The 27,029-nt window shown below is 40.1% G+C and overlaps 1 protein-coding gene across 3 annotated transcripts in view; it reads left to right on the plus strand.

The window, feature by feature from the left end:
• Window positions 1-3,795: 3,795 nt before the first annotated feature.
• nectin3b (nectin cell adhesion molecule 3b) overlaps window positions 3,796-27,029 on the plus strand; it is a 29,051-nt gene continuing 5,817 nt past the window's right edge. Inside the window, exons 1-6 of one of the 3 annotated variants that reach the window (XM_046038989.1) lie at window positions 3,798-3,969; window positions 12,327-12,674; window positions 13,410-13,709; window positions 14,865-14,982; window positions 17,095-17,246; window positions 19,707-20,367. In XM_046038989.1, the coding sequence (XP_045894945.1) occupies window positions 3,891-3,969; window positions 12,327-12,674; window positions 13,410-13,709; window positions 14,865-14,982; window positions 17,095-17,246; window positions 19,707-20,367 (1,658 nt within the window). In that variant the 5' untranslated portion in view covers window positions 3,798-3,890. Of the gene's footprint in view, window positions 3,970-12,326; window positions 12,675-13,409; window positions 13,710-14,864; window positions 14,983-17,094; window positions 17,247-19,706; window positions 23,910-27,029 lie in introns of those variants that run through there. The other 2 variants (XM_046038988.1, XM_046038990.1) reach the window with 2 other exon arrangements.

Below are 27,029 nucleotides of genomic sequence, written 5' to 3' on the forward strand. Positions count from 1 at the left end.
TTTTTCTTCATGTGCTGGATTTACTCCAGGGAATTAAATAAAAGGTTTCAATTGTGCCTCCGTGGACCAACATACAGAAATGGATTACAATGATGTGCAATATAAATGTTTGAATTATTAATGACTGTTCTCCAAATATTTACAGGCACTGAGGTCATTATGAGATGTGCAATGCTGACATGTTGTATAGTCCGTATAAAGTATAAACAGAATTTCTTTGGTTGCATCATTTTGGGCCAAACATATAGCCTGTAGGGTAGACCACGGATGGCTGTAACATTTTTGACCTTTCTGCCTGTATCTCAGAGCTCTTTTAACATAATAAAACAATTTAACAAAATGCGCACCAACTGAATATTAGTGTGTGCATGTTTGTGCTTGTTTGTCTTGCACCATCATTGTGGTTTTAGACAGAGCACCCCTGGAGAGCAGGCCTCACGGGCTCACAGAGAAGACTACTAAAATATAAGAAAACATAAATACAGCTAAACATTTTGTTGGAGTAGGTTGTAACATTTTCATTGTTGTTACAACTAACCCTAGTCAAGTCTCAAGTCTCTCGTGGTTATAATAAATGTTGTATCACCTGCTGCTTTCAATCCAGGCTGCTTAACAAAGGAATTCTGTAACTGTAACCTGTTTTTCACTTACAGAGCACAACCATGTAATCAGCACCGCAACAACTAATGACTGCTAAACTACTATAAACTGTGCTACCTAAATTTTCTTGCAACAAACTGAAACATATCTGCTTTACTAAACTGTTGTCCATCTGTCACTCACTCAACTCTAGCCGACCCTCATAAATAAAGTGACGTTATGATGAAAAGACACATTTTAAAAGCATGATGTGAAGTGTGAATCTGCATGTAAAGAGTTTGTCTTTTCAGCCAGTAGATGTCACTTTTGGTTTGTAACTACTTCAACAGCACACACTGTGGCTATAACTCTCAAAGTGTGTACTTTTACTCTTATATATGAGCGCATATGGCATCTGAGGAAACTTGTGTGAGGTTACAAAAACTAGGCATGCTCAGTATCTTGTGATATCACTGATGAAATTCCTGTCCCCTCCTCTTTCTCACAGTCCAGATGGACACTTGTGTAGGAAAAAGGGTTGAGACAGAAAACGGAGAGAGAGACCAATTTATGTGGGTAAACAGGGAGGGAGGTGCAGACCCGCAGAATAAAAGAAGCGTCTGAGCAGGAGGTGGACTAATTTAACCGATCTTTACTCCGCCACAATCCTGAATCCCTCTCAATACCTCTCTGGCCTTCATGAAAGAGCACTTGAGGGGTTGAAAAACATTCCAGAGAGAAAAAGTACCTGGTGACAGAGAGCAGCTTTAGTTTAGAGCGAGAGCAGAAGGGAAAGGTTGTTATCACGATCACAAAATCCTTCACATACTCAAGAAAATGGAGTCTGTTGGGTTTAATAATGGCCACAGGTTACGTGTAACTCTTTTCACTGTGTTGTACTGTGCTCACAGGCCCGAAGAATTTTTCAGACAAAAGTATTTAAGCAATGTCTATTGTGTACTTTGTGGGCTATACATGAAAGTAAAACAACAACTCTCCCAGAGAGTGACGACATTGACAAAACCAACTTTTTTACCAGTCTGTGGAGACTTTGCACTGTGGATTGGACTGTGGATATAGAATACCAAGATTGCATAAACAATATAATATCCATAGAGGGGATTGTTTGTTTGTACCTAACATTATAATTCATCTCTCTACAATAACACCATAACCTAAGACACACACCTTATTGTTTTAATGTACTGCACTTGTGTTTCTATTATTTTGTCCTCTACCCCTAAATACATTAGCTTAAAACCCCTAGTCCTTACAAAACATTTGACTTTGTTTGTTGATTTGGCAAGGCTTGGAAATATCTGTGAGACATTAGAAAGAAATGGAAGTTCAATTTCAAAAATAAGCTGCTCATGAAAGAAAAAGAACATATGAAACAAAGGAATGACATAATGGTGGGGTTCATCATCGGCTAAATGATGTCTAATGGAAAAGTCTACTGATCCACAAGGAGGGGTTGTGGAAAAGTCAGGGGGAAACTTTATAATATCTAAATTCTAATATGGCTGTGATTTTAGAAAAAGCCCCTAAATTGAATTATACAGTCTTTTAGTCTGCACGTCTCCCTCATCAGAAATTGTTTGTCACTGCAACATATAGCTTTCATGTTGATGCACGGCGCTCAAGGCAAAATATTCTCACTGAACAATAGGAATATTAAAAGCACTAATTTCACCCGCTTCGAGATAGAAAAAACATGCTCGCATGCACACAAACGTTTGCATGATAGAGTTGCAGATGAATAGGGTGGTTTGAGAGTATAATTGTATCCCTTGTGGCTCTCCAGAGGACAGCACTGAGACTCAAATTAAAGCTCTGACCTGGTTAGCTTTCTGTCAGCAGAGGGTGGTGCTGCCCCCCACATTTACTTTGCATAGATTAACTTGTTGAATACTATGTGGGCATGTTACACACTCACACAGCTATGACTGACCACCAAGAGCAAGTTAAAATGAAAATTCTCAACAGTGTCACTTCAAAAATTCAGTTTGGTATCACCAATTAGAGTGTTAGTCTATAGAGAAAATTAGACCATATAGTCATTTTTAGACATTTACAACAAAACACTATAGACCATATATATATAATCTAGTGATAGCACAGCACATTCGAAATATCTACAATCATAAAATCTTGAACACCACATAAACATTATTAGACCCCATGGGTATGTCGTGAGGGTCTTTAGGGACCCCTACCAGGATGAATAGTATTTTTTACTGCAGACATTTTAGCTTGTCTTAGCATGGCTCAGGTGGCTCAGTTCAAAGTGCCCCAGGAGCCCATACAAGTAAACCCTCAATGTACCCTCAGGGCCCGGGAACTGGCACAACTAAACGGTACATGTCAAAATCTCTGTCCTGTAAAAAAAAAAAAAAGGTAAGGTGACATAAGCAGTCATGCCATTAATGTTTGTTGCTATAGTGCCACCTGTAGGCAAAATGCTATAAAATGTTAAAAGATTACTCAGAGTTGATGAGGGCATATTTTATTTTAATATGTTTGTGTTGCATAATGCGGTCAAGCAGGAATTATGGCTATTTGTTTATGTTTTTGCCATTAGCTTATTTGGAGAATTAGGCTATATGGAAATACCAAAAGCAACATCTGCTAAAAATCCAACATTCAAAAAATTCAAAATGGCGAGAAATAGGCTAGTGATGGTCTGACCTTGCTAGTCTCTGGATTGAACCATATATGGTTGGACCAAGCAGTCAAGGAAACAAAGTTTCTTTCTCTAAAAAGTTCAAGAGAAATGAGAAAACATTGCTTTTGTTCACATGGTGGTGGCCTCATTTGCACTAATCAGTTATTGATTAACTGGCCTAATGTTCCGCCAAATTACTGTATATTGAAATATATATATAAAAAAAAAAAAACCCTGCTGACTGACAGACAAAGAAACATACACTTACATATTGGAAACAGGGTTTTTGGACAGCGCGATAAAAACATCTAGATGTATTTTCCGTGAGTATAACCGTCACAGACAGGAAAGAATAAAGTGATTTTGATGAATCAATGTATGTGGGGTTATCAACAGAGATGACGTAATGTGTATACTAATGGACCATTCCTCCAGAGGGGATGTTCCTGTCAGATATCGGCAAATGACCGTTTCCTTCCACTGTCAGGTGAGCTCCCGGTGTCCCCGCTCCGTGCAGTGTAGATGGTACAGTCCACATGCAGTTCGGAGTTGTTGCTGAGGAGGTTCCACTGTTCAGCACATACCGTTAAATTGGCATGCAGCCTACGCTTGGGTCCTGTAGCAGGAGACTGCGCTGCTTTTGAAAATGTTGCCGTCTTCTCACCGGAGTAACCTCGGACAGCAGGGCAGAGTTGCATTATTTTACCTTATGTGCGGTATTACAGGTGAGTCCGGGATTTTGTGTGGCAGTTTTATTTGTTCTACTAACACAGAAGTTTTTTGAAAGAGCCGACCGTCTCGCGCATCATGCAGAAATCCTAACGAGCGAACCGGCAAAAACTAACCTGCACACCGTGCGCTTTAAGTGCGGATTATTTGAAGTTTAGCAAGTGTCGCAGGTGTCATTTAAACACCAAAGGAAACTTGGATACAAGTTCACTTCAACGCTTTGGAGTGCCAGCTAGCCAGCGCCACCACCGCGGATCACGGTGCGACCCGAGGCTGCCATAGAGACAGTCCATAGACACCGCGAGGAGCACAGGCAGTGATGTTCAGTTTAATATACCGTCACCCAACATATACTTGGGTCATTGTACATTCAGTGGCAGCCATATTAGCTTTAGAAACATTTTCTATCAAAGTAACATGGTGCTATGTTGTGTGTCACGCAAGCTGCTTTTTGCAAAATGTTGAGAAACTTGTATTTGTATCATCAGAGAAGACAATGCTAAATGCCAGCATCTTTCTAGTCGGGATGAGGGTCAGCCACTATGTGCCTGCAGTGGAGCCTGAGCTCATTATGATTTAATCAAGGGGTGGGCAATTTACTAACTCCACCCTAAAACTGCTAACTTTGTGCCCAGTGCTGTAGTATTGCTAAACTCTAAAAGAAAGGATACTACAGTTTAGCTCCAAAATCCTTCTCATAACTACTCTCAAGTTAGCACATTATGTGTTTTAGAGAAACCAGTGAATGCATGGCTAAAAATGGTGCCATGCCAGACAGTTTATCTATCCCCCAAGCTGTTTCTCTCTCCTACATTATTTCCCATGCAGTATCTGAAGGTAGGAGAAAGCACCCCTAATACATTGACTGAAGATGTTTCAGTGTAATAAGTTAAATGCAACACCACCACAGACTGCCTCCACTGTAGAGCTGAGTCAACTCTCACTAAATTTCATTTAAATAAAGTTAGTGTTTGTTGCAGGGCTGTGCTATTAGATTGTATTACAATGCAGCAGGGTTTCTGTTTTTCTTGTCACTCACTTTATCCGATAGACAGTTTTTTAAATCAACAATAGCAGTTATTTTAGCCATAAAACAGATATGGTTGTAAAATGTAGGACAGTAATGGCCATACCGTAGACATCTTTTTTTCTAATTCACTGGCTCTATCCATTGCCCAATGACTAATAAGTGCTTATATTGCTCATGCCATCATGTGTGTCTACCCACTGTTTTATGTTTTATGTATGGGCCTCTCTTGCACACTACTGGACAGAGAAGAAAAGCTCTATGCTACTGTACTAGACAGATCCTTAACTCTCGACTTGAGACCCAAGGAAAGTGACCCAGAGACCCTCTTTCACATTATTAATGTAGTGTAAAGACTGCAACTGGATGATACCTTCTTGTTCTGTCATGTTATTAGCGGGATCCCAAAGTCCATTGCTAAACACACTGTTTTCTTCCTTCGGAGAGTACAGGTTGAGGAACAGAGACAGGTGCCCATTTGTGTAGCTTTAGAGTAAGTCTGCTGTACATTTCAATGAAGGGGTTGACCTTGTGCCTTTTTTTGGAATGCAAAATAGATGCACACACCCTCACAGCTAATAATGTCTAGGCCTTAAAGTGGAACAAGATTTAATGTTTCCACAGGGGTAGAAGAAAAGGGCTCCAATTAAACCATGTGCATACCCAAACATAAACAATTAGCTAGGGCAGGCTCAAAATGTGGTGCTATCAAGCGGGAACCTCAAGGTTTAAAAAGGGAGGCAAATGCGGAAGTCTCTTAAATCTGCAACGGCCAGCAGGCAACTCCTCTGGTTGCAAAAAGAAGTCCGGTTCCACTAAAAATAATTACTTTTCACCTGATTTATTACCTCAGTAAACACTTTCATAATGAGTTTATTGTTTCAATTGCTAGTTTCATGTCTCCTTTAATACAGCATGATGTTTATTTACTAAATTATGTACCATAATGTAACAATTTAGAGGAAAATAGACGATAAAGCAGAGTATGCTTCAGGGCAGGACTACTCTGTAATTGACAAGTTGCTACCATGGCGAACTGACCACCAGGCTAGAGTGACTTGTCCACCACGGCACTGTGTAAATTTAACCAGCGCTGAAAAAGCTTATTAGAAGCTGGCTGTTCATTTTCTCCGCTGAGTAAATTTAGTTTTAAGACTTGTTCACTAGACAAAATTATCATCCCGGTTAAAATAAACGTGAGTTACAGATGCACCTAGCTAAGCAAGCTGGCTAGCTCCACACAGAGCAGTTTGCTCCACAGTCTTGTCCAAACATGGTCACGTCTGGTGCCGCTGGTTGTAAAAAATCAACATGGTGGCGCCATAACGGCCAAACTCGAGGCTTCTAAATGGCAGTCCACAAACCAATGGGTGACGTCACGATGACTGCGTCCACTTCTTATACAGTTTGTGGATGCTGTTGGTAAATTTGGCTGTATGTGTGATCCGTTCACATTACATGGTGATGAAATCCGATGGTAATATCAAAAATGATGCAGGTTTAAGGCCTAACAAACATGCGCTCCCTTTAACTTTTACAGTTTTAATTTATATTTTTGGTGTTTTGAAGTTTGAACAACTGCCATTTGGATTGTATCAGGTACTTCCCCTACTTCTTTAATGGCTTCCTTTTTACAAGTTGATTTGGGAAATTTCATGACACTACACGACAACATACAGCTGATCTTGTCCATTTCATGTAGTAGAAATGATTAGTGCTCCTACACTTTTGCATTACTGCCCTCTCCAGTCAGCTAGAAATGTGTATTGTGTCACCCCTGTGCATGTGTACCTTTGTGCAGCTCTATTAAGCTAGTCATAAAATGTGTTTGTTCAAAAAAGTTGATTTGAGGGTCTGACACACCACACTGTCAAACGACCATTAAATCCTTCTCTGTCCTGCTCTGCACAGCTGGCTCTGCCACTTCCACCCTTACACCATCAGCACACACATTACAAGACACGCTGCCCTCTGGCAAGGCGCACATATTAATACACTTGCTGCCACATAAGTGGTGCATGGGAAGGTAATATTGACTAAAGTGAGAACAAGCAGCAGAGTGTCCCCAGGGAGCAATGTGTCCTTGATGCCGGGATATCTATAATCTGTTTTCGTGTGTGTTTGTGTGTGTGTGTGTGTGTGTGTGTGCGTGTGTGTGTGAATGAGACACATTGTGTTGCTTTTGCAAACCAAACTGAAAGTGTGTACAGTACCTGCTCTCTTTGACGAGAACTTAAAGCAGTTACTTTTCTTTGTCTGTGCAGCACAAGAAGAAGAGAGAAAACATTCTTATTGCTATGTCAAGATAGGCTGCATTTAAGATCAGACAGACTTTGCCCTTATTCTCATCACTTTTTTATTGTGAGTTGGAGAAAACGAGGGCACGCTTATGTAAGGTTGTCGTCATGTCACCAATAAAAATTTAATACAGTCGCTATACCTCTTTCATTACATATTCAGTGCAGGGAAAATGCTGCTGTTTTCTGCTCTTACTCTGCTGTTATTCTTGCTGTCAAGTCTTATCATTATCACTGACAAATACAGTAAGCAGAAGCTCACTTACAGTATATTGTACAGTAGTATCGGGATTCAGGTGACATTTCACATATTTTAAACAAACCGCTTAATTTCTTGTTTATTAAGTAGAAGGGTAAATACTATATCATGCTTTCATTCAGAAAGTTTGATTCCCCTACTGTGTCCATGTTTCCACTTGGGTGGTCCTAACACATTTGTGGTGACATGCACATGAAGTACCAGTTTATTTAAATGTGTTCTCAGCTCTCTGCCTCCTGAATTGATCACTTGATTTAATCAGCTGTATTCTGTTTGGGGTGATTTTAACTTCAGCAACTGAACAATTGCAAACATTAGCTTGGGGCTATATTCAGAACAGCTTCTTTCCTCCATCACATGAGTTGTGACCTGTGTGTAGAGTGGTATGTGGGCTATGTGAGTATTCTTCTGGTGGGTCATTCAAACAGTCCATCCCCTCTGTCTAGGTTTTGTATTTTTTTTTTTTTGGTTCTCAAAACTATAAATGGCTGAACGCCACTGAGTCCTGACCTGATATGTTAGCTCTTTTATGTTGTGCTGTGTGTTCAAGAAGGGGGTGCTCTGATCTGTTGGTAAAAAACAAAATTATATCTTTCCTAAAGTACTCAAATAACTAAAACACAGAGTTACTTTTGAGAAAAACAACATTTTCTTCACAATACCGTCTAGTACAGGGCAATCCATCCAGAATATGCTTCACAGTATCTCTGGTGACCTTACTCTCTGGTGTATTGTATATTACATATTGTAAGCTAACAGTATGCTAGTGGAAGAGAATACACAATCACACTTTTGATAATTTAAAGCAAAGCCAGATTGATCCAGCCACCACATGCTGTAGCCTCGGCTTAGTTTAGTTTGACAGAGGGACTCCAATGGCAGCTAGCACAGCTCTGCAAAAAACATCAATGATGAACTTCTACTAACATGTAAGTAAAAGTTTAAAATCAGAATTTATGAAGTTAAAAACTTTTTTTTAACAATTCAGGTTTCTTACTCAAATAATTTTAATTAATATAATAATAGAGTATTTCCTTCTCAAGTCAATCCATTAGCTGAGAGTACTATATTGGATTCACCAGTAGAAATGAACGTGATTACTGCTTAGCAAGCTTGATTTGTCTTATTTATTAAGTTAGCCAAATCCAGCGGGTATCATCCAAAGTTCTTTTTGGTATGAAACTCTGTCTCTGTGCCCGTTCTTTACAAAAAAGACTGCAACTGGATGATACCCTCTTGATCTGGCTAACTTGGGCAGATAAAGCCTAATATTAGCTTCTGCTGTTAGTTTCAATATAGTTTGTAATTAGGGGTGTGACGAGATTTCTTGCCATGAGATCTTGCAATAATAAAATGTGGTTTTATTTTTTATTTTATTTCTCATGAAAAGCTGTCTCATGACATCAGCATGCCAGAGTCTTGAGGGTGAAATTAGTATAGAAGATTCCCACGCCACTTTAATGTAGCATTTCAAAATGCACCTGCATTATTCTGCATTTTTGACTCAATCGGATAAAAGACTATTTTTCCAGTCATATATTTTGTCATTGTAGATTTCTTAAAAATACTGTTAAACATTGTCTCGTTCTCATGAACCCAATATTGTGTATCGTATCGTCTTGTAAGCTAAGTGTGTCGTTACACTCCTATTTGTAATATATTTTTGCACAGAATGAACACTGGATTTTGTCCTATTACTTCCATTGAAAATGCATTGGGAGGAGATCTCCTATTGGTCAGTATGAGCAGGAATATGATTACAGCAAGCAAAAACTAATGTACATATGGGGACCTGATTATTGTTTTTACAGAGACTTGGGGGAAAAAATGTGAATGCAGAGTAACCGTATGGGTTGAATAAATTTAGAGTAAAGTTCATTATTTTGGCAGATTTACAGAACTGCGTATGTATAGCATAATGTGTTTTGTGTGTGTGTGTGTGTGTGTGTATTACTGTGAAACCAATGCATAGCCCTAAATAGCACATCAATTCAGGAATAGTTCTTCTACAGCAACCACAGCTGAACATCTCATCACTGTTGCACTGATATCTGCTGCCTTTTCTCTGTATGAGCAATACGATGACTCATTATACCTACTCTATCAGCATTTCATATCACTTGTCCTTATATTTTAGATATTTATTTAAAGCCCCATCTTGTATATAAAAAAAGTTGAATAGATTGCGGTGTCAATAGTTAGATTTTACAAGTGGATTAATATTTACTATATGATTATAATTTACAATATTTATTCCCCAGTTTAAGAAATTAGTCACACCAGTCTGGATTTTTGTGTCATTATCTGCAAGCCCTAATGACTAACCATTTAATTAACCTCTGAACCTATAACATGAAAAGTGACAACTAGAAGTACTGTCAAATAACTGCAGTGTTCACTCTTCATTCTAAACAGAACATTTGTACTTTGTATTTTAGGGGTGGGGATGGGATTCTACAGAACTAATATTTGAGGACATTGCATTTTAGAGAGAGACTGGCCAGAGACGGAGCTGTTTTTGGCAAAACAACAATAGAATATTTGGAGTCAGTTGCCAGGCAGCGCAGCAGGTTTTGATTTATGGAGTCTTCCTGCTGGCAGCTTGTTGCAATTAGTGATCTGGTTGACGGCTTTGGCAGTCTAGTGGTATTATATTGTTTTTTCTAAATCAGTAACGTAATTCCTCAGTTTTTTGTTTACTGGAGTCCTGGGGATACATTTCCTCGCACTTGTGTTTCAGACGTGACTTTGCTCTCGCCTCTCCTCACTCCCAGCCTTCTTTTTCTTCTCTCAGCGATGATGTCATCGTCGTGTTAGCATTTCTCTTCCCCTCTCTTTTCCTTTTTTTTCCCCCTGCCGGTCTCAGTCTGTTCTCTTGACATCCCTTTTGACTTCCCTCAACCCGATGTTGAGATCTCTCTTTTTTTGAGACATGCCACATTTCTGACAAGTGCAGGTGACAGAGTCCATGGGTTAGTTATATTTGGACAAAGGACATACAGTCAGCTTGCTTTTAATTCCCGGATTCAGGTCAGGAGGAGGAAAGCTATAGAGACAAAACAAATTCATCAGTGGAACACTCATCACACAGTCAGCTGTGTATTATTTGTTGAAAAGCCCAGCGCCTGCTGTGGTGGTATCAAGCCTTCATTCCAGTCTGATACCCACAGATGTCAGTTGGTACTGACAACTTGTAGAGATATAAAATTGTTTTAATGACTGACGTCACAGGTAACACAGAAATACTCTTCACTCGCAGACGCTATCATGATGTTCTTGATTTATCGCTCAGTATTAGATTGATGACTTGTCCGCTCTGATAATCCTGCCTGACATGCTTTTAATTGAAAATGTCACCTGTGCCAGTGAGAGTAAAGCAGTGTGTTTCTTTTCAGCCAGAAGAGTAAATTTGGCACCATATCAATTAGGGCCGCAACAAAACAATGTTTTTCATCATAGATTAATCTGTCAAGTAATTTTGCATTAATCGATTGATGGTTAACTCTATGAAATGTCAAAAAGAAAGATCAGACACACCTTCTGGGAGCCCAAAGTGTCATGCTTAAATATCCGATCAATCCAGAATAAACAAACACTGAAAAGCAGCAAATCTTAACATTTAAGAAGCTTGACCTGGGAGGGATGGGAATCGTTAATTTTAATTGATATTGATACCATTTTCAAGACTGCTTAATCAACCCAGTCTTTATTGATACCACCATCAATACTTTTCTGAACTACTGAAATCGCAGGGAAACTGTTGTAGCAATAGTTGGTTGCCCTGACGTTGTGTTCCCCCATTAACATGAAATTAACTTGAAACATAAATTGCATTTCGCTACCTCCTTATCTTTGGTTTACGTTAAATGTAGCCAAGCCTTTGACCACTTTGCACATTCAGCCATCTTAGCAGGCAACCGATTGACCAAATGAGAAATAAGGTGAACGAGGGCGTGAGGCTGTTCAATTCTTCTTCTTTGTTAATTTAACGGCAGTTTGGAGGCAATTCAATTAAATTCAAAAACTTTATCAGACAATTGATGTATGTTGGTGCACCAGTGATTTTGATTTAAATGACATGACTCTTGTCTCTCGAGACATAACGTTACATTATAGGACCCGCTAGTCTCGTTGCCCGTATCGGGCCAGGTCGTGATCCCCATTCCTATCTAAAACTATTCAGTCGAACAATTAGTCGATTCATCTGTTAGTTGATCGACGGAAAATAATCTGCAACAATTTAGATATTTTTCATTTCATTTTTATCAAAATAACATTTTTATCATCAAAATTAATGGCAATTCATTATCAATTGACCAATTTTCAGCTCTACTATCCATACAAGGTGGAATTTACTGACAGTGAATTTATTGACTTGTGTCAATTAAAAGTATTGGTTTTGGTTTTGAAACCATTTGCAAGTATAAAATAGTGTTCCTTCATTGCTCAGTTGTTTAATTAAAGACTAGCAATTATCTAGATTCTCTGTGGGTCTCAGGAGGTCTGAATGATGTTAGTAAGATTCAATAGTAAATTCTTTTTACCAGCAGTGGATTTCTCATTTTGTAATCTGCGGAAGTACAAATTAATAATTAGAGCACTAATTAGGCTAAAAGGATTATACTTCAAAATAAGTGGGCATATTGAATTTTAAAGATGTTTTAACAATCAAAGGTATAGTGTAATTGCTGTTCATTTCCATATGTTTTGGTTAGTGGTGTTAGAATAATCTAAACCTGTGTGCAAATGAACATCTCTCTCTTTTGGCAGGTGTGTGGGGCAGTCAGGTGGTGGTGCCTCAGAGGGTGAACGCTGTGCTGGGGAAGAATGTGACATTAGAGTGCAGAGTGGAGGTGGGCACAAACCTTACTCTTACTCAGAGTTGCTGGGAGCGCCGTCTGCCTTCAGGCTCTGTCACAGTGGCTGTCTACAACCCACTGTTGGGCATCTCCATCCCCCCAGAATATATCCGTCGCTTGTATTTTCGCTCACCCTCCTCTCATGACGCCACCATCATACTGGAAAACGTGGGCTTTTCTGATGTTGGGATCTATACCTGTAAGGTTGCTACATTTCCTCTGGGAAATACTCAAGCCTCCACTACTGTCAATGTACTCGGTAAGTATTTACATGCATATTTGTTCTCCTATGGAACAAGTACAAGAATATATATGTTCCTAGAAAATAATTGTCGGTAAAGGAAATAATTGTTAGTTGCATTTTTAGATTGTTGGGGCTGGACAACATGGTTGAAATCAATATCACCGTGTTGGAAAAAGATTATATTGATATATATCAAGATATGACTTATGTATGCAAATAATCAATTTGTTGTTTAGTGCAATGAACTTGCTCCACCGGTATTCATTACATCAGACGAAACTGATGTAATGAATACCAGTTACTAATTTTCCAAGTTTTTCTATGCTACATGTTTGGACTTATTCGTTTAGACAACTGAATTATGTTCAAGGCTAAATCAATATCATCATGATAAAATTTCAATGAAAGTTCATAAAAAGCAATATTGAATTGTTGGCCAGCCCGAAATATGGCTTGACCTCCTCAGCCATGCCAGTGTGATATTTAAGTCCATATATCAAAGGACCTCTGAGAAATGGCAGGTGTTTTGAATTTTGCTGAAGTGGATTTCCTTTTTTTTATTTCTTTTGGGTCACACTTTGATCACAGGCATGACTAGAGCTGCTAATAACTGGTTGTTTGGGTTGTAGTGGAATGTATTGATTAAAAAAATGTTATGGCAATGTTTGTAACCCAGTAAAATAATCTCAGATGGGTTTTGAAATTCAAATTTCTCCTTTTTGTTATCTTTGCTCACTCTCTGAATCACAGTGGAGCCGAAGGTCTACGTGTCTGCAGGCTCAAGTGCCCTGATCGACGGTGGCAATGATACCGTGGTGGCTACCTGTATTGCTGAGCGGGCCCGGCCCCCTGCTGAGGTGTCCTGGGAGTCCAACCTTTTTGGCCAGTCAGAAGTGCAGCTATTTGACGAAGTCAACGGCACGACCAGCACACAAGTGAGCTACCTCTGGCAGCCCACACGTCACGTCCAGGGCCACACGCTCACCTGTGTTGTGCGCCACCCGGCTCTGCAGAGTGACTTCAGGATCCCCTACCAACTCAATGTGCAGTGTGGGTGCCTTATGAGTGGCTATTTGGGGTAACATATTAACAGCTGAAAGAGAGCCATATAGCAGATACATTGATTAATATTGATTCTTGTCCTGCTGTAAGACTTTTATCGGGTATTTTAAAGAATCACTAGCAAAAAATGTATTGAAAATAAGTTGCAAAGTCTATTAGACTAATCAGGCCGGAATAAACTGGGCAGCCTACAGTGGGTAGATTAAAGGGTGCAGTTGAGTCTACACTATAAAATGGGGTCCAAGAGAAGGCTCCCTGCGGTCAACTGAAGCAGGACAAACGTAGCAACTATATTTCTGCTCCCCTCCTTTACTTTCCTTGAACATTTAAACGCTGTATTTAGCAGAAAGTACAGGCCGACAATCTAAAAAGTAAAGGTGGTTTGATTTCCTACTACAGTCAGTTGATGATGCTTGGCCTTGTCAGTTTTGATGTTGGATTTATTTGAAACACTTTAACAATGATTCAATTTTGAAAACACCTGAATTGACAGAGATGAAATCAAGGACAAGGTCTTTACAGGGATTAATTATGACTTAAGAATGGCTGTCCTTGTGGTGTTGTCTTAGACTTTTCGTGTGTGTGTGTGTGTGTGTGTGTGTGTGTGAAAACGTGTTTTCTGTTAGTAAGAACCCCGTAGATATTGGGGAATACACATCTGTACTTTGTGGTGCACAAATATATCTCTTTGCACAAGCGGCATATGGACTGGTGAAAGGAGTAAAATTACCTCCCTGAAAATATTTTTTGTTTGATAGATGCATTTAACTTTGGTCTGACTTACTGTGTATGCTTAATCGGTATGTGGAATAGTTCCCTGCACACTGTACTATGTTTTTGATTTGACCAAACACCTTAGTACATATTTGGAAGGACACAGGCTCATGTCTCTAGTCCATGACCGACCTCAGACTCCATATAATGCTGTACACAAACTATGCACACGGTCATCTTGCATGTGTTTGCTGATGTAAAGCTCTGAGAGTCTTTGCCAGAACTGTCAATAACAGAACAGAAATATTTTTAGAATATGAAAATTGACCTTGGTATTCCAGGTTTCTGCTCAAAGCTTGTTTGTTAGGTTTCTGGAAAATTCTGTAGTGATATCTCAATCATTTTGTCTTTTGTCCCCTCTCTTTGTAGTTGCTCCTGATATCTCAGTTGTGGGCTACGATGGAGACTGGTACGTGGGTCGGGAAAATGTTCAAATGACGTGCAAAGCCAATGCAAACCCACCGGCTCATCACTTCAGATGGATAAGGTGTGTGTATGACATTTTTCTTTTCTTTAAAAATGACCCAATAGGCCAAAAGCTGTAAACACAGTGGTGATTTGCTCCCAGCAGGGTCTGAAATTAACATTTTACACTGCCACTGTAGCAGACTAGTTTGGTTTGTCTGCTAATCTGAAATTTCATCTCCCACTTGCATGTGCTAAATGAAGGAATAATATTCAGGTCAGTTAGGCATCATTTAATGTAAATAACGTCATTCACTGTTCAATATATATTTACACAAAAACATTACACAGAGCACTTCTGTCTTTCCGTACATGACAATTACTCCACCTTATTTAAAAATCATAAACAACAAGGTATTTTAAAGTTACCACAGACAACAAGAAACACAAAGTACACAAGAACTTCAAAACAGTCTTTCTTACAGTCACTGCTTAATACAAAACCCACAGTTCAACCACCAGTGAATGAGTCTTTACCTCAATTACAATCTCCACAAGAGTCCATCTCGCAACAAAAACATCCTCCGTGATCCTAGCAAGTAAAAAAGTAACTAAAAGTGAGACGTCTTGCTTCTAATAGACAAGCTTAGTGATTGTCCAACAACACTGGAGTTACCGTAGTCTGGCCGGTGCGCTGCTGGTAAGCTAACCGGCTGTGACTCAGGATGCACTGTACATTTTCCACTGGTGAATAGATGCGTCCCGTCTTCATACGTTTTACAGAGAATTACAAAACCGTAATAATGAGCCTTTAAAATATACATTTTATAAAGGGCACAAAGCGAGCAGCCTGCGGTAATGATTCTAAATGTGTCGGAACAACCAGCAAGGAGATATTTTGTAAATTAATTTCAACACCGTATAACATCACACAAGTATGATTGAGATGTGCGTGGTACGGGACTTCCATGTTACATGAGAAAAGGTCTGTGTTGCAACAATCCCCTGATACTTTCGTCCCAGAATGGCCCCAACTCAGATCCCGAATGAAGTTTGAGGTTGTTGATTTCTTTTCAGCGACTGATCAGTATTTTTGTCGAATATTTGCGGGCAGCCCTACTAATTTCAGACCCTGGCTCCCAAGAATATTTAAACGGCCCAGTACCAAGTAGTATAGAAACCTCTCCAGTCAAACGAGTACTTCGATCCTTTTTGTAGCCAGATCAGGGGAAAAATGACTATTTGTATGGTTTTGCTCGCCAAATACCACCTCCTTTCTTTCTTGCTTATGTGCCCGCACAGCACTTGTAAGTCTCAGCATTGGCTGCGGTCTCACGTATGTTCATCACTATTATAAGTTTATCACCACAAGCTTGGCTTTCAGTTTGTTTCATCTTCTGATATCCTTTAACACTACTTTGTAATTTTTTTTGCAATTCACGTCACTTGTCACCGATCATCAGTGCTTTTGATCATTTCAATTAAACATTTTTATGGCGCAGCATCACATCAGCTGAATTCACTCACGGAGCCTCCAGGTGCTTATATCAGATGTAGTCTGATTGGCTGGATGCGCAGGCTTTTCCTTTGCTAGTTTCTTTAGAGTCTTTAGTGTAGTTTCACTACTTGTTTAAGCTGATTCCTTACTCATTTTCTACTTCTTACTTCACGACTCACCACTAAAGGAAAACCCATGAAGATCTTTCAATTCAGTCTTTTAAGATTTATTGGTCCAATGTTAACAAAAAGTCCGTCATTGACTTTCAACAAACGTATCAAAAAACTGATCTGATCTGATACAAGTTCCAATTTTTATAGAAGTTATTTCAAACAATAAAGAAAAGAAAATAGATCACATTGCTTGTCCATAACAACAATAAAAATAATACCAGCCAACTGCTATGGCTTCAACAGGTGACATTTTAAGCAAGGTATCAAACAAAGTACTCTATTGGTATCAGTATCACTTTAAAGATACGTGTTTATACTGGTACTGGTATAATAAAATTTGAAATGGTACCCAGTCCTACAGCTCAGTAAACCCAAAACACAGTTTTTATAGACTAGCAAAGGCTAAATTAAACTGATTTACTTTTTTAAATGTCTCCAATTATCTTTTACTCATCCAAGACCTTCAGGTCACTGTAGGTATGTCTTTTTGTGTCTAAATGTTTGCATCTCTTGTGCATCATAGATTGGACAGTGAAATGCCAGAAGGGGTGGAAATAATGAACAGCACTTTGCTCTTCCTGCGTCCTCTCCAGCGGAATGACTCTGGAGTTTACAGGTGTGAGGTTGCCAATGACATCAACCTTCGCAGTCGGGATGTGCGCATTCTCATACAAGGTGAGCGGAGAATACACACCGGAACACAGCTGACTCCTAATGCCCGCTCTTCCCTTAGGAAGCACTGTGCGTGCACTCACGTCATACAGGGTATCAGTGCCGGTGACATTGTCCTTCAAGCTGAAATGTGACACTGTATCACTCTCGCCCATTCTGTACATACTGACAGTCTATCAAGCCGTTGCCCGTGGTACAGTTTGTTGGCACTGATAATATTTTGATCCTGAGATGTAGTCTTAATTGCATGTTGATTAGCCTTGATTAACATTTGGTCTCCAGATGTTTAGAAGGGGAGTTTGTGGGTCAAACAGCTGCAAATATTTAAGGCCTCTTTAGACCACAGTGCACTGCTTCTGCTCTGTCCTCTTGGCTTGTCTATCTTTTGTGTATGATGAGCATGTTCCTCTGGTTTCACAAAATCTGTCCTGTCTGTGGAAGTGCTCTTCCTGAATGAAGTTCTGATTATGATGTGATTTTTTTTTTTTTTTTTCTTTAACATCTCTCCCGCTTCCTTTCTGTGTTTCTTTTATTTCTGCATGTGCCATGCAGTAAGAGGCAAAAGCCTGCAGTCTGACTGTGAGATGATGTCCCAGATTCATAAAACATTAACTATTTCTTTTCAACTCCTATTTATTATTTATCATCCATATTTAATTTTCCTTTGAGAGAACCTGTGCAGTGTTGTGTACCCGTGTGTGTGTGTGTGTGTGTGTGTGTGTGTTGTGGTTGTACTCACACGTCAGTTCACTGCCCCTGCATGAAGTTGTATGAGTCAGATAGTTGGAAACTGCAAACCTACGGGTTTATGTTTGTCATCTCCCACATGTGAATCTTTTCCTCACATCTGGCCTGGCACTGAGGTTAAAGTGGCAGAGTAATTTTTGAGCACCATTAAAGCTTTTAAACTCTTTCCATTACTCCTTCTGAGTATGTTTTTTCTGTTTTGTGGGCATGTTAAGGTTGTTCTAATGTTTGTGAGCAAATCTTTAGTAAAATAGTGGAAACGCATCATAACTTCATTAAATCACCTCACTAAGTCACACATTTGCTAGGTTCCTGTTGTAGTTGCACCCAAATCCATTCACTCAAGTTCTTTAATGTTTTTATTACTTGTGTACTATATATGCAGTTCAGTAGTCTTCAATTTCTTTAGTAGCCTTTTAGTTTGTTCTTGCTTAGCCTCATAATTAACAGAGATCTACCTATGTCTTCAAGTGTGTTCATGCCAAATAAAGAAAACTGACAATTGCATAGTGTTAAATAAAAGTAAAATACCTGAAACTGTACTCAAATAAGCTTACCGACCAACACCATAAAGGATTTGTAAAGATGTCTCACATGTTAATTCTTAAATTATTGAAGTGATAACATGGTCTGCTTTGAGAGAAGAATACATTTTGGTTAAAGATTAAAAATGCTAGTGAATACTTGTTTTTAAACTATTTCAAATCTGTAATTACCAGTTTTATTTTCAGGGGGAATATTCAACACTACTGTCTTGTAGTGATAATTTAAAAAAACCTTGCCAGGAATTTGGTGCTCTTTCGTTTAAATGCACTGCTCAGACCCTGCTTGTAAGAAAACTTTCTCATTTGGCAGTCATCTAATATGTCATACCAAATCTTAGAAACTTTATGTCTTACTTACAATCACTGTTTAATAGTAGAATAGTTGTTTAATAACTGCACACACAAGCTCTGAGGAATTGGAAATGCAGACATGAGGCTGCTGTGAACATGTAGTTTAGTATGTGTGGTAGTTTAGTTGATGTTTTCAGGGCTTTCCACAAGAATAAGCAGTAGACAGTGGGGGAAAAGTACCCAGCTAGGGGTGTCCTGGGGCACAAGATAATTAATACGTGGCGTATATGGGAAATGCAGTGCTTTCTTTTCTTAATGCTTACTGCGCAATCATCAAGTGGCCACCACCGGTGTTTTCCAAAGTAGCTCATCTAATGAGGATGTCCCCCGTCTGTGCAATTCTTAATGTATTTTGTCATAAATTATTTAGCTAATATTTGTCAAGGCGACGCTCCACTCTCTTCTCAGCAGGACACAACCTCTCAGCTGAGTGCGCACACACATTGATATAAAGCATGTGGGGGCAGGACTGATAGAGAATGATAGGCACTTTGCTCTATCACCACGCTTGCAATGTTTTGAAACGTAGGCTAGCAATTGTAAAATGTACACACATAGCGAATAACATCTTGTTCAATCAAAACAATTTTAGTAGGATCAAAAATATTTATAGTAAAAAAAAAGTAGCGGGATGGACTTGAAATGAGTATTCTGCTGTTTGACCGCCAGCTGGCGCTTATGGAAAGCTCTGTTTTCGTCAACCCTATCTCTACTTAGTAAAATGCTGATGTAGTTGGCATTGACATTCTCTCTGCTTCTGTCTGTTCATCTCTCCTTTCCACCCTCTACTCCCCCCTCTTACCCTCCTTCCCTCCATTAGATCCTCCCACCATGCCTTCCACCATTACTGCTCCTGTCCTAACTGGCTCTGCCTCCTCTACCTTAGTGGATGATAAGGGGCATGTCCTAATCAGCTCCCCCACACTTGAAGCCCTACCTGAGAGTAATCTTGGTTCCATAGTGGGTGGGGCTGTGGGCGGGGCCTTGTTCCTCCTGCTGCTGCTGTGTCTGGTTGGCGTGTGTTACCTACGGAAACAGCAGACCTTCCACGGGAACTACTACACCAAGCAGTACCTGGGCGCTAATGACCTCCAGAAAGCCCCCACGCAGCACGAGCTCCACCCTACCAAAGCTGGCAGCAGCTCCCACCATCAGGACCACGACCGTGAGGAGTGGGGCGACCGCCAGCTCAAACATGAGCGCGACCGTCGTCACCATAGCAACTACAACGGAGAGGAGTATCCCTCTAATGGCTACACTAGGGCGATGAGGGAGAGCAGTCACCACAGCCATCAGCAGAATCAGCACTGTGAACACACACAGTATTCTAGTCCACGGCAGGCCAGATGTGCCAGATACCCTCATTCACCTAAACCGCAGGGAAACGGCGCCCCCTACCTGTCGGATGAATGCTACGATAGCGGGCCTGAGGGTGACTATGTCTCTCATACAGACGGGTCTGTCATCTCACGTAGGGAGTGGTATGTTTGACAAGCTTCCTCGTCCTGCAGGGGCAGAAATACGACAGAAACCAGAGGGTTTAAATTATTAAATTAGTTAACAACACATTATTTCTCTTGTGTACACACATGCACACTTCTACTAATCTCAATTCTATAGTTCCCTTGTTTTTGTTCAAGTGTCCTGGTCGGTGCTTGAGATATAATGTTCCTGTTCTTGGTATGGACAGACTGTGGACTGCATAGCCGCTTTGACAGTCAACATCTACATGCCTGCAGAAGTCGGGCATGTCACTAGTTTGTTTATGTAGAGACTAACGAAAGATTATGGTGTATGTTCTGTCTCTGCCTTACTACATGGACTGCAACTGTATTTAGCATTACTAATTTCTTTCAGTTGAATGGAAGCCCTGGGGGCTTACAGACCACACATAGTTGTTGTAGAAGAACTTACTTCTTTGTTGTTGTTTTTTTGTTTTCTACAAAATCAGCCTTCTCAGGCTATGTGACACTCATTTCTATGTGTAGATCATGATTGGCTAATATTCAAGAATGGTACAGAACCTGTGACTGGAAGTACATCCATGAAATTCAGATGGTCACAGGTCCTTTTTCCAAACCTCAGTAGAACACAGCAGAGGCATATAGGCTAATTTAAAAACAAAAAAGAATTTGTCTTGGTGACAAATCAGAATTCCTTCATGACTGATGACCTCTCCGTAACATATTGCACTGCCTTTTGCAAAACTTTATAATGGACGACCACATCATTTGTTTTCTACTAAAATGTCTACTCTTTATGTAACTTTTACCATGATGGGACACTTGTGAGCTTGAGGACTTGACCCCTGATGTCCTAGCAGTGTCCTTTAAAACTGATGGCCTAGAGTGGGAACCTTAAGAGCATTTCTACTGTATGTCCTCCGCTCATCTTTTATCCCCAGGAGGGAGAGGTGGAGAGAGGGCATGCAGGGAGGCCTGCATGAACGAGCAATGGTCCACTGTAACAACTGACTGGGTTTATCGAACAGCCGAGCCTTGATATGCAAATGTGCTACAGAATAATGCAAGTTTAAAAAAACTGGAATAATGTTCATTCTGTTTAACCTTTTTTATAATTTGTCAGCCTTTTTTGATTTGGAGTTTCAGGGTAGTTGTTCTCTTTTGTTAGCCACAAACACATTCTTCTGTCGTCTGCCAGATGATAATTTGCACTCTGGCAACAAACCAGGGCTCTCAGAAGTTCAAGAGTGCTATCAGCAGGGGCATTGTTTAAAGCAGGCTACAGTATGGCAGCCACCGTATTCTGGCCTCCTAGTCACAAAGTATTTTGTTACACAAAGAAGTCATTCATGAGTGCAGCCAGTACACCCTACCACAAATATCCAATGGACTGGATTTCACTACTCTGAGTAATCTGTCGAAACAAGACATGACTGTCACTTACAATCTGATGCATTAATAGGCTTATTGTCGCTTATGCACGTGTGCAACTGCACACTCTAATCATTTTCACCAGTTCTTTTCAAATTAAGCATTTATTATTACTAACACAGTAAAATATATGATATATAGACAAATCGCGCCTTTTGGGGTGGATGTCCTGTCACCTGTGGTTATCAAAACCTCAGTTGCACTGATCATTAAATCTCTCACTCATAATTACTTTCAGTAGCCATAAAGTAATACACCCTGTTTTATTTTCTCTGAAAAGGGTTTCAGGCTGGATTTACTATTAAATCATTTGTAACCAGCCACCTTTAATTGCTAATTGTTGCAGGACATACCAAGTACTGTGATTGTGTTTAGGAGGAAGTGTTTTACATGTCAGTGTAATTTGGGTTATGGAGCCCCATTGTAGTTCTGGTGTCAAACTTAGATAAATCTTATTATAGATTTAAAGATACATTTCTGTTATTGTATGTGATCAGACACACACACACACACACACACACACACACACACACACACACACACACACACACACACACACACACACACACACACACACACACACACTCTAAAGTATTTCAGCACATGCACGGATTTACCAGGAGGAGATCCAACAGTTTCTTTCATGTACACACTAGTGTTTGTGAATACATGCTGACTTTTAGTAGTATGGTCACCTATACGATATTTGCTGCCAAATGCCAAATATTTGTTTAACTTGTATGTATAAATATAATGATGACAGTGTGTCACATAAGTATTGCCGTCTAGCTGACAACTGATTATAAGCTTATATAAATGATTAACGTATCACTGTTGTATACAAGGCCTTGTAGCCTGAAATAGAAGTGAAAAGATGCTTTAGGCCACTTTAATATTACAGTAACAGTCGTCAAAATGGGAAATAGTTATGTTATGAAGTCACACTAATTCTTTGCATTTGATAATGTGCCACTGTAACTTGCAGAGAATATGATCCATATACTACAATTCATGTTTCAACTGTTGTTTCAACCGCTGTGCAGTCCACTAGGACTACTTTATCTCCATAAACAGAAGCTGTCCATTCCAATAACTACCTAAAGTGTCAGTGCTCTCCAGTTACATTAACATAATTCCCTACTTACCACTAGTGGTGTACATAAAGCTTTTAGTGTAATATGGCCAGGTTTTGAGATTTCCATCTCTGAGATCTGTGTTTCTTTGTAATTTGGGTCAACTGAGACTTTACTGGGAGTGTCCAAAATGAAGTGTACAGTTGGCAATTTGTGAACTACAATACCACATTTAGATTGTTAAATTAAAAGTATGGTTTTTAGGAGTGGCCGCACTGCTGACGCCTATTCATTCTGTCTTTCTGGTCACTTTCACATAAAAACAGGAAGCGCAGCAGCTTAATCCCCTTCTTGTGTTTGCTTCTATGCACTAAGACGGAAATTCTACTAATCAATATACTGTTTTTGCTTGACTCGTCAGTTTGCAGCCCTAGACCTGGATTAATGAAGATCTTTTGTACGGTGACATTTTGTATAGAGATCAACTATTAATATCTTTACCTTGAGAAATGTCCTTCACTTTGGGTTGAGAAGTACAACTAGTGCCTTAGATACCTAGAAGAAGTGTGTTTTCTTATTGTTTACTTATGGATTAAGAACCTGCTTTTTTTTTCTCTGTGTGATTTATTTGCTGCCTTTTTTGTTTAGATTTTCGCTGCATACTGTGTCTTAGGAGGACTCCGTAGTGCCATATTCACTTTTCTGCCCTTGTCACAATGACGGTTAATGACGCAGTATATTTGTGACCCTAGAGGAATTAAAACACACACAAAAAGACAAAGCTTGAATGAACTTTGATGTAAAGTGAGTTAAATCATCTCTACTTCACAGGTATCTGTCAGGGGTTTTTGGTTTCTGTAGAATCACTGTTGTTCAAAGGAGAATTACCTTCAGTCAATGAAAAGCACCTTGTGCTCATGTTTGTTTTTTGTATATACAGAAGAAAATGTAAGTTTCTGGAAGGAAAAAAAATATTTATGTCTGACGACAGTGCAGTATTATTTTGTCAATCTTTTTGAGATACTTTAGTTCAATAAAGCACCTTAGCACCTGTGAGCTATTTTCTCTGGATGTTTTTAAGCTTGCCATTACTCAGACTGCTCAGTCTCAGCCTCTTTGTGCTTCTATAAATGACATCATCTCTAGCTCCCTAACATAATGCCGCACGCACACCCCCTCCCAAGCTGTACAAGCGCACATGTGGGACGCCGCACATGATGTAATTCAGAATCATGTTTCCTCACTTCACTTTCTTTATTATGCTTTAGTATCCAAGAATGTTGTAATACTTAGCTGCCCCCTTCCACCGGTATTTCTGTGGTCACAGGGAGATCCAGCACCTCCTCTGCTCCCACTGTGCCCTCTTCACCAGTCCTAGTTTGCTTTGTTTCAAGACAGAAAAGCCCTTGCTCTCCCCTGCAGCTTGGCTCCTTTGTGAATCCCCCCCACCCCCTTGTGTCTTTCTCCCACTGTCTACCAGCTGGTAAAATTAAACGCTGAGTGTTTATGTCTGGCCCAAAGTCCCCACTCTCCAGCCCATTGACTGTCCCCATGGCAACAAGCTCATCTGGAGCTGCTGATGGGGACTGTCTTCGTACAAGCTCTACCTGGCCACAGAAAGCAGAGGGAGAGGGATGCGGGGGGCTGCGTGGAAGGCAGAGCAGAAAGAGAGAATTAGCTGGAATTGAAAAGGGCCCATTACACCCCGCTGCACTACAGAGAGCTCCTCCGGCTATAAGGACAAATCACGCTGACGTGACCTTGACACTGTTTAGCTTGGACTCTAGGTCCTCAAGACACACTTCCCCTGAAAGTCTTTATTTCAGCTGATCTCTCTTCTGTCGATCTTATCATGGTCACAGCAGCCGTTGTCATTCTGACCTTGAAACAGGGCTCGCTCACTCACACAAGTAAACCGTGGAGCTTAGGAAAAGTGAAGCAGCTCAGTGGTAGTAGTAGTAGTAATGATGTCAGCCAACATCGATGCTTGAATAAGTTTGACGCTTGTGTAGAAGATCAGTGGGTTTGCTATTTGCCTGCGACACAATAGTTTCCAAGGATACTTTACACAACAAACAAAAGGAGTGAGGATGCAGCACTGACGCCTGTGTAAGAGAGAGACTTTGATATTAGCTCCCCAGTAGAGGTAGGATCTAGATTGTCACCATCATTGACCTGAAAATATTGAAATAGATGTCAGAGAAAAGACACCTACCGCTCTAACCTCCCTCCCCCCTCTGCTGTTACACCAGCATCTGCTCCCTGCGGGGTTTGTTGTCTCTGCAATAGCATGACCCTTGACCCTGCTATTAAGGTTTTAGGAGGGGGGGTTGCCATCACTCTTGCCCTCACTTCTCTGCGTGCCACTAAGGTCTGCTGTGTTTAATTCATGATGACCTCGCAGAGCATCAGCATGCACTTTTCCTGGCTTCACAGTGATGTGTGTGTGATAAAGTGCTGAAGTAGGAGAGACAGAAAGAGCCTTGCACCGGAGCCAGATCCCAGTTTGGGGACAGTTGATCCACCACTAAGGCCACTAATCCAACCCCCTCCAGAAGGGACGCTACTTAAACCAATTAAATGTTTAAATGGGAGGAAAACATCAAAACAAAACATTTGTCCAAAATGACCTTGAATCATATTTAATAAACCCATCCACTTATAGTCCTATATGAATAAACCTGCTTAATGCCTTGTGGGTTTAAAGCAGGTTTTATTCATTGTCACATTATGAATGTATGAAAATGTCTGTCACCGGGCATTAGAGCAGGCAGTCTGATGAACTGCATTTTTAAAGGCATTTTGATCAACTGAAGAGGCTCTTGTCATAGTTCAGCAGCCATCAAAGTCAATCGAACTGTTATCAACTGTTGGAGCACAGCATGAAGGGAGAAGAGGGGGGAAGGGGAGAACAAGGAGGAAGAAGTGGCTTTCAGGGGTGAGCTCCCAGTTTGTTCAATCTGCATCATAATTGAACTGTTATTTAGGATTCTCATCTCAGCACATTATTGATTTTTTTACTACCCACCCCCACCTCAACAGCTAAATCAGCTGGAATAGACCATTATACTTTTTTTCCAGCCCTGTCACCTTTTGTCCTCCAGTTCCTTCAGTGTCCTACAATCACAGTTGTACACATTATTGCTGATTGGCCAAAGCTTGCCATTCTGTGAGTTTAATACATCTTAATCACAATTAATCCTAATCCCCTCAGTGGAAAACATGGAGCATAAGCAGGCATATGGTCAAACAAAGCTAATTTCAACAGACTTTACAACAGTAAAACACACAAAAGACAGAAGAAGGATAATGTAGGGACATGGATGGGTGGAGGGAGGTGAAGATGTAAAGTGAATGATTTGTGAGTAATAGTTTAAAGATGCATGACCTCCAACTGAACCAAGTTAAACTGCAGCCACTCTACCTCTATTAGGCTACACATAATAGTTAGCTGAGCATACATATTATCCAGTACATTTGCAAAGCAAAATTAAAAAAAAATAAATATAGATTTTTTAACTAGCAGTAGGTTTTAATGTTTTAAAATGGGACTCGCTCATTTAAAAAAAATATATGCTTATTCACTTTCTTCAAGCAGCTAGCAGTGTCAAGCAGCTAGCCTAGCTCTGTCCAAAGTTAACAAAATACCCCTTCCAGCACCTCTAAAGCTCACTAATTAGTATTATGTCATATCTTGTTTAGACATTGTCCAATCATTTTTATACACGTAACACATTATTAGTGTGCGTGACTGTTTCTTGTTTTCATTTTTCTCTTAGTTGTCAACTATGTCAGCTGTTTATTGCTGCTGTTCGGCTGGTTGTCTTTGACTATTATTATTTTTTTATTTTTTTATTGTTTGTTTTTGTTTGTGTTTGTTTGTTGTTGTTTTTCTCCTCTCCAAGCCCCCCTCTCTGTTCTATTGCAGCTTTCGTGGCTTTCTGCAATTGGTGTTTCCCTCTCCTATTCCCTGTTGTCCCCACCTTCCATCCCCCTTCTCTTGCAGGTCTTGTCCTTTCTCTGTGCTGTCTGTTTGTGCCCCCTATCCCCGTGTCTGCCCCCCTGTCCGGCCCGGTGACAAATAAATACGTTATCAAAACAGTTATGACCTGCAGATGTGTATTCATGTCAATAGAGTGCATTTTTAACACTGGAGCCAGCGACGGGCAATGAATG

Source organism: Micropterus dolomieu, linkage group LG23 (assembly GCF_021292245.1).
Source record: "Micropterus dolomieu isolate WLL.071019.BEF.003 ecotype Adirondacks linkage group LG23, ASM2129224v1, whole genome shotgun sequence".
In the NCBI taxonomy this organism is placed as follows: Eukaryota; Metazoa; Chordata; class Actinopteri; order Centrarchiformes; family Centrarchidae; genus Micropterus; species Micropterus dolomieu.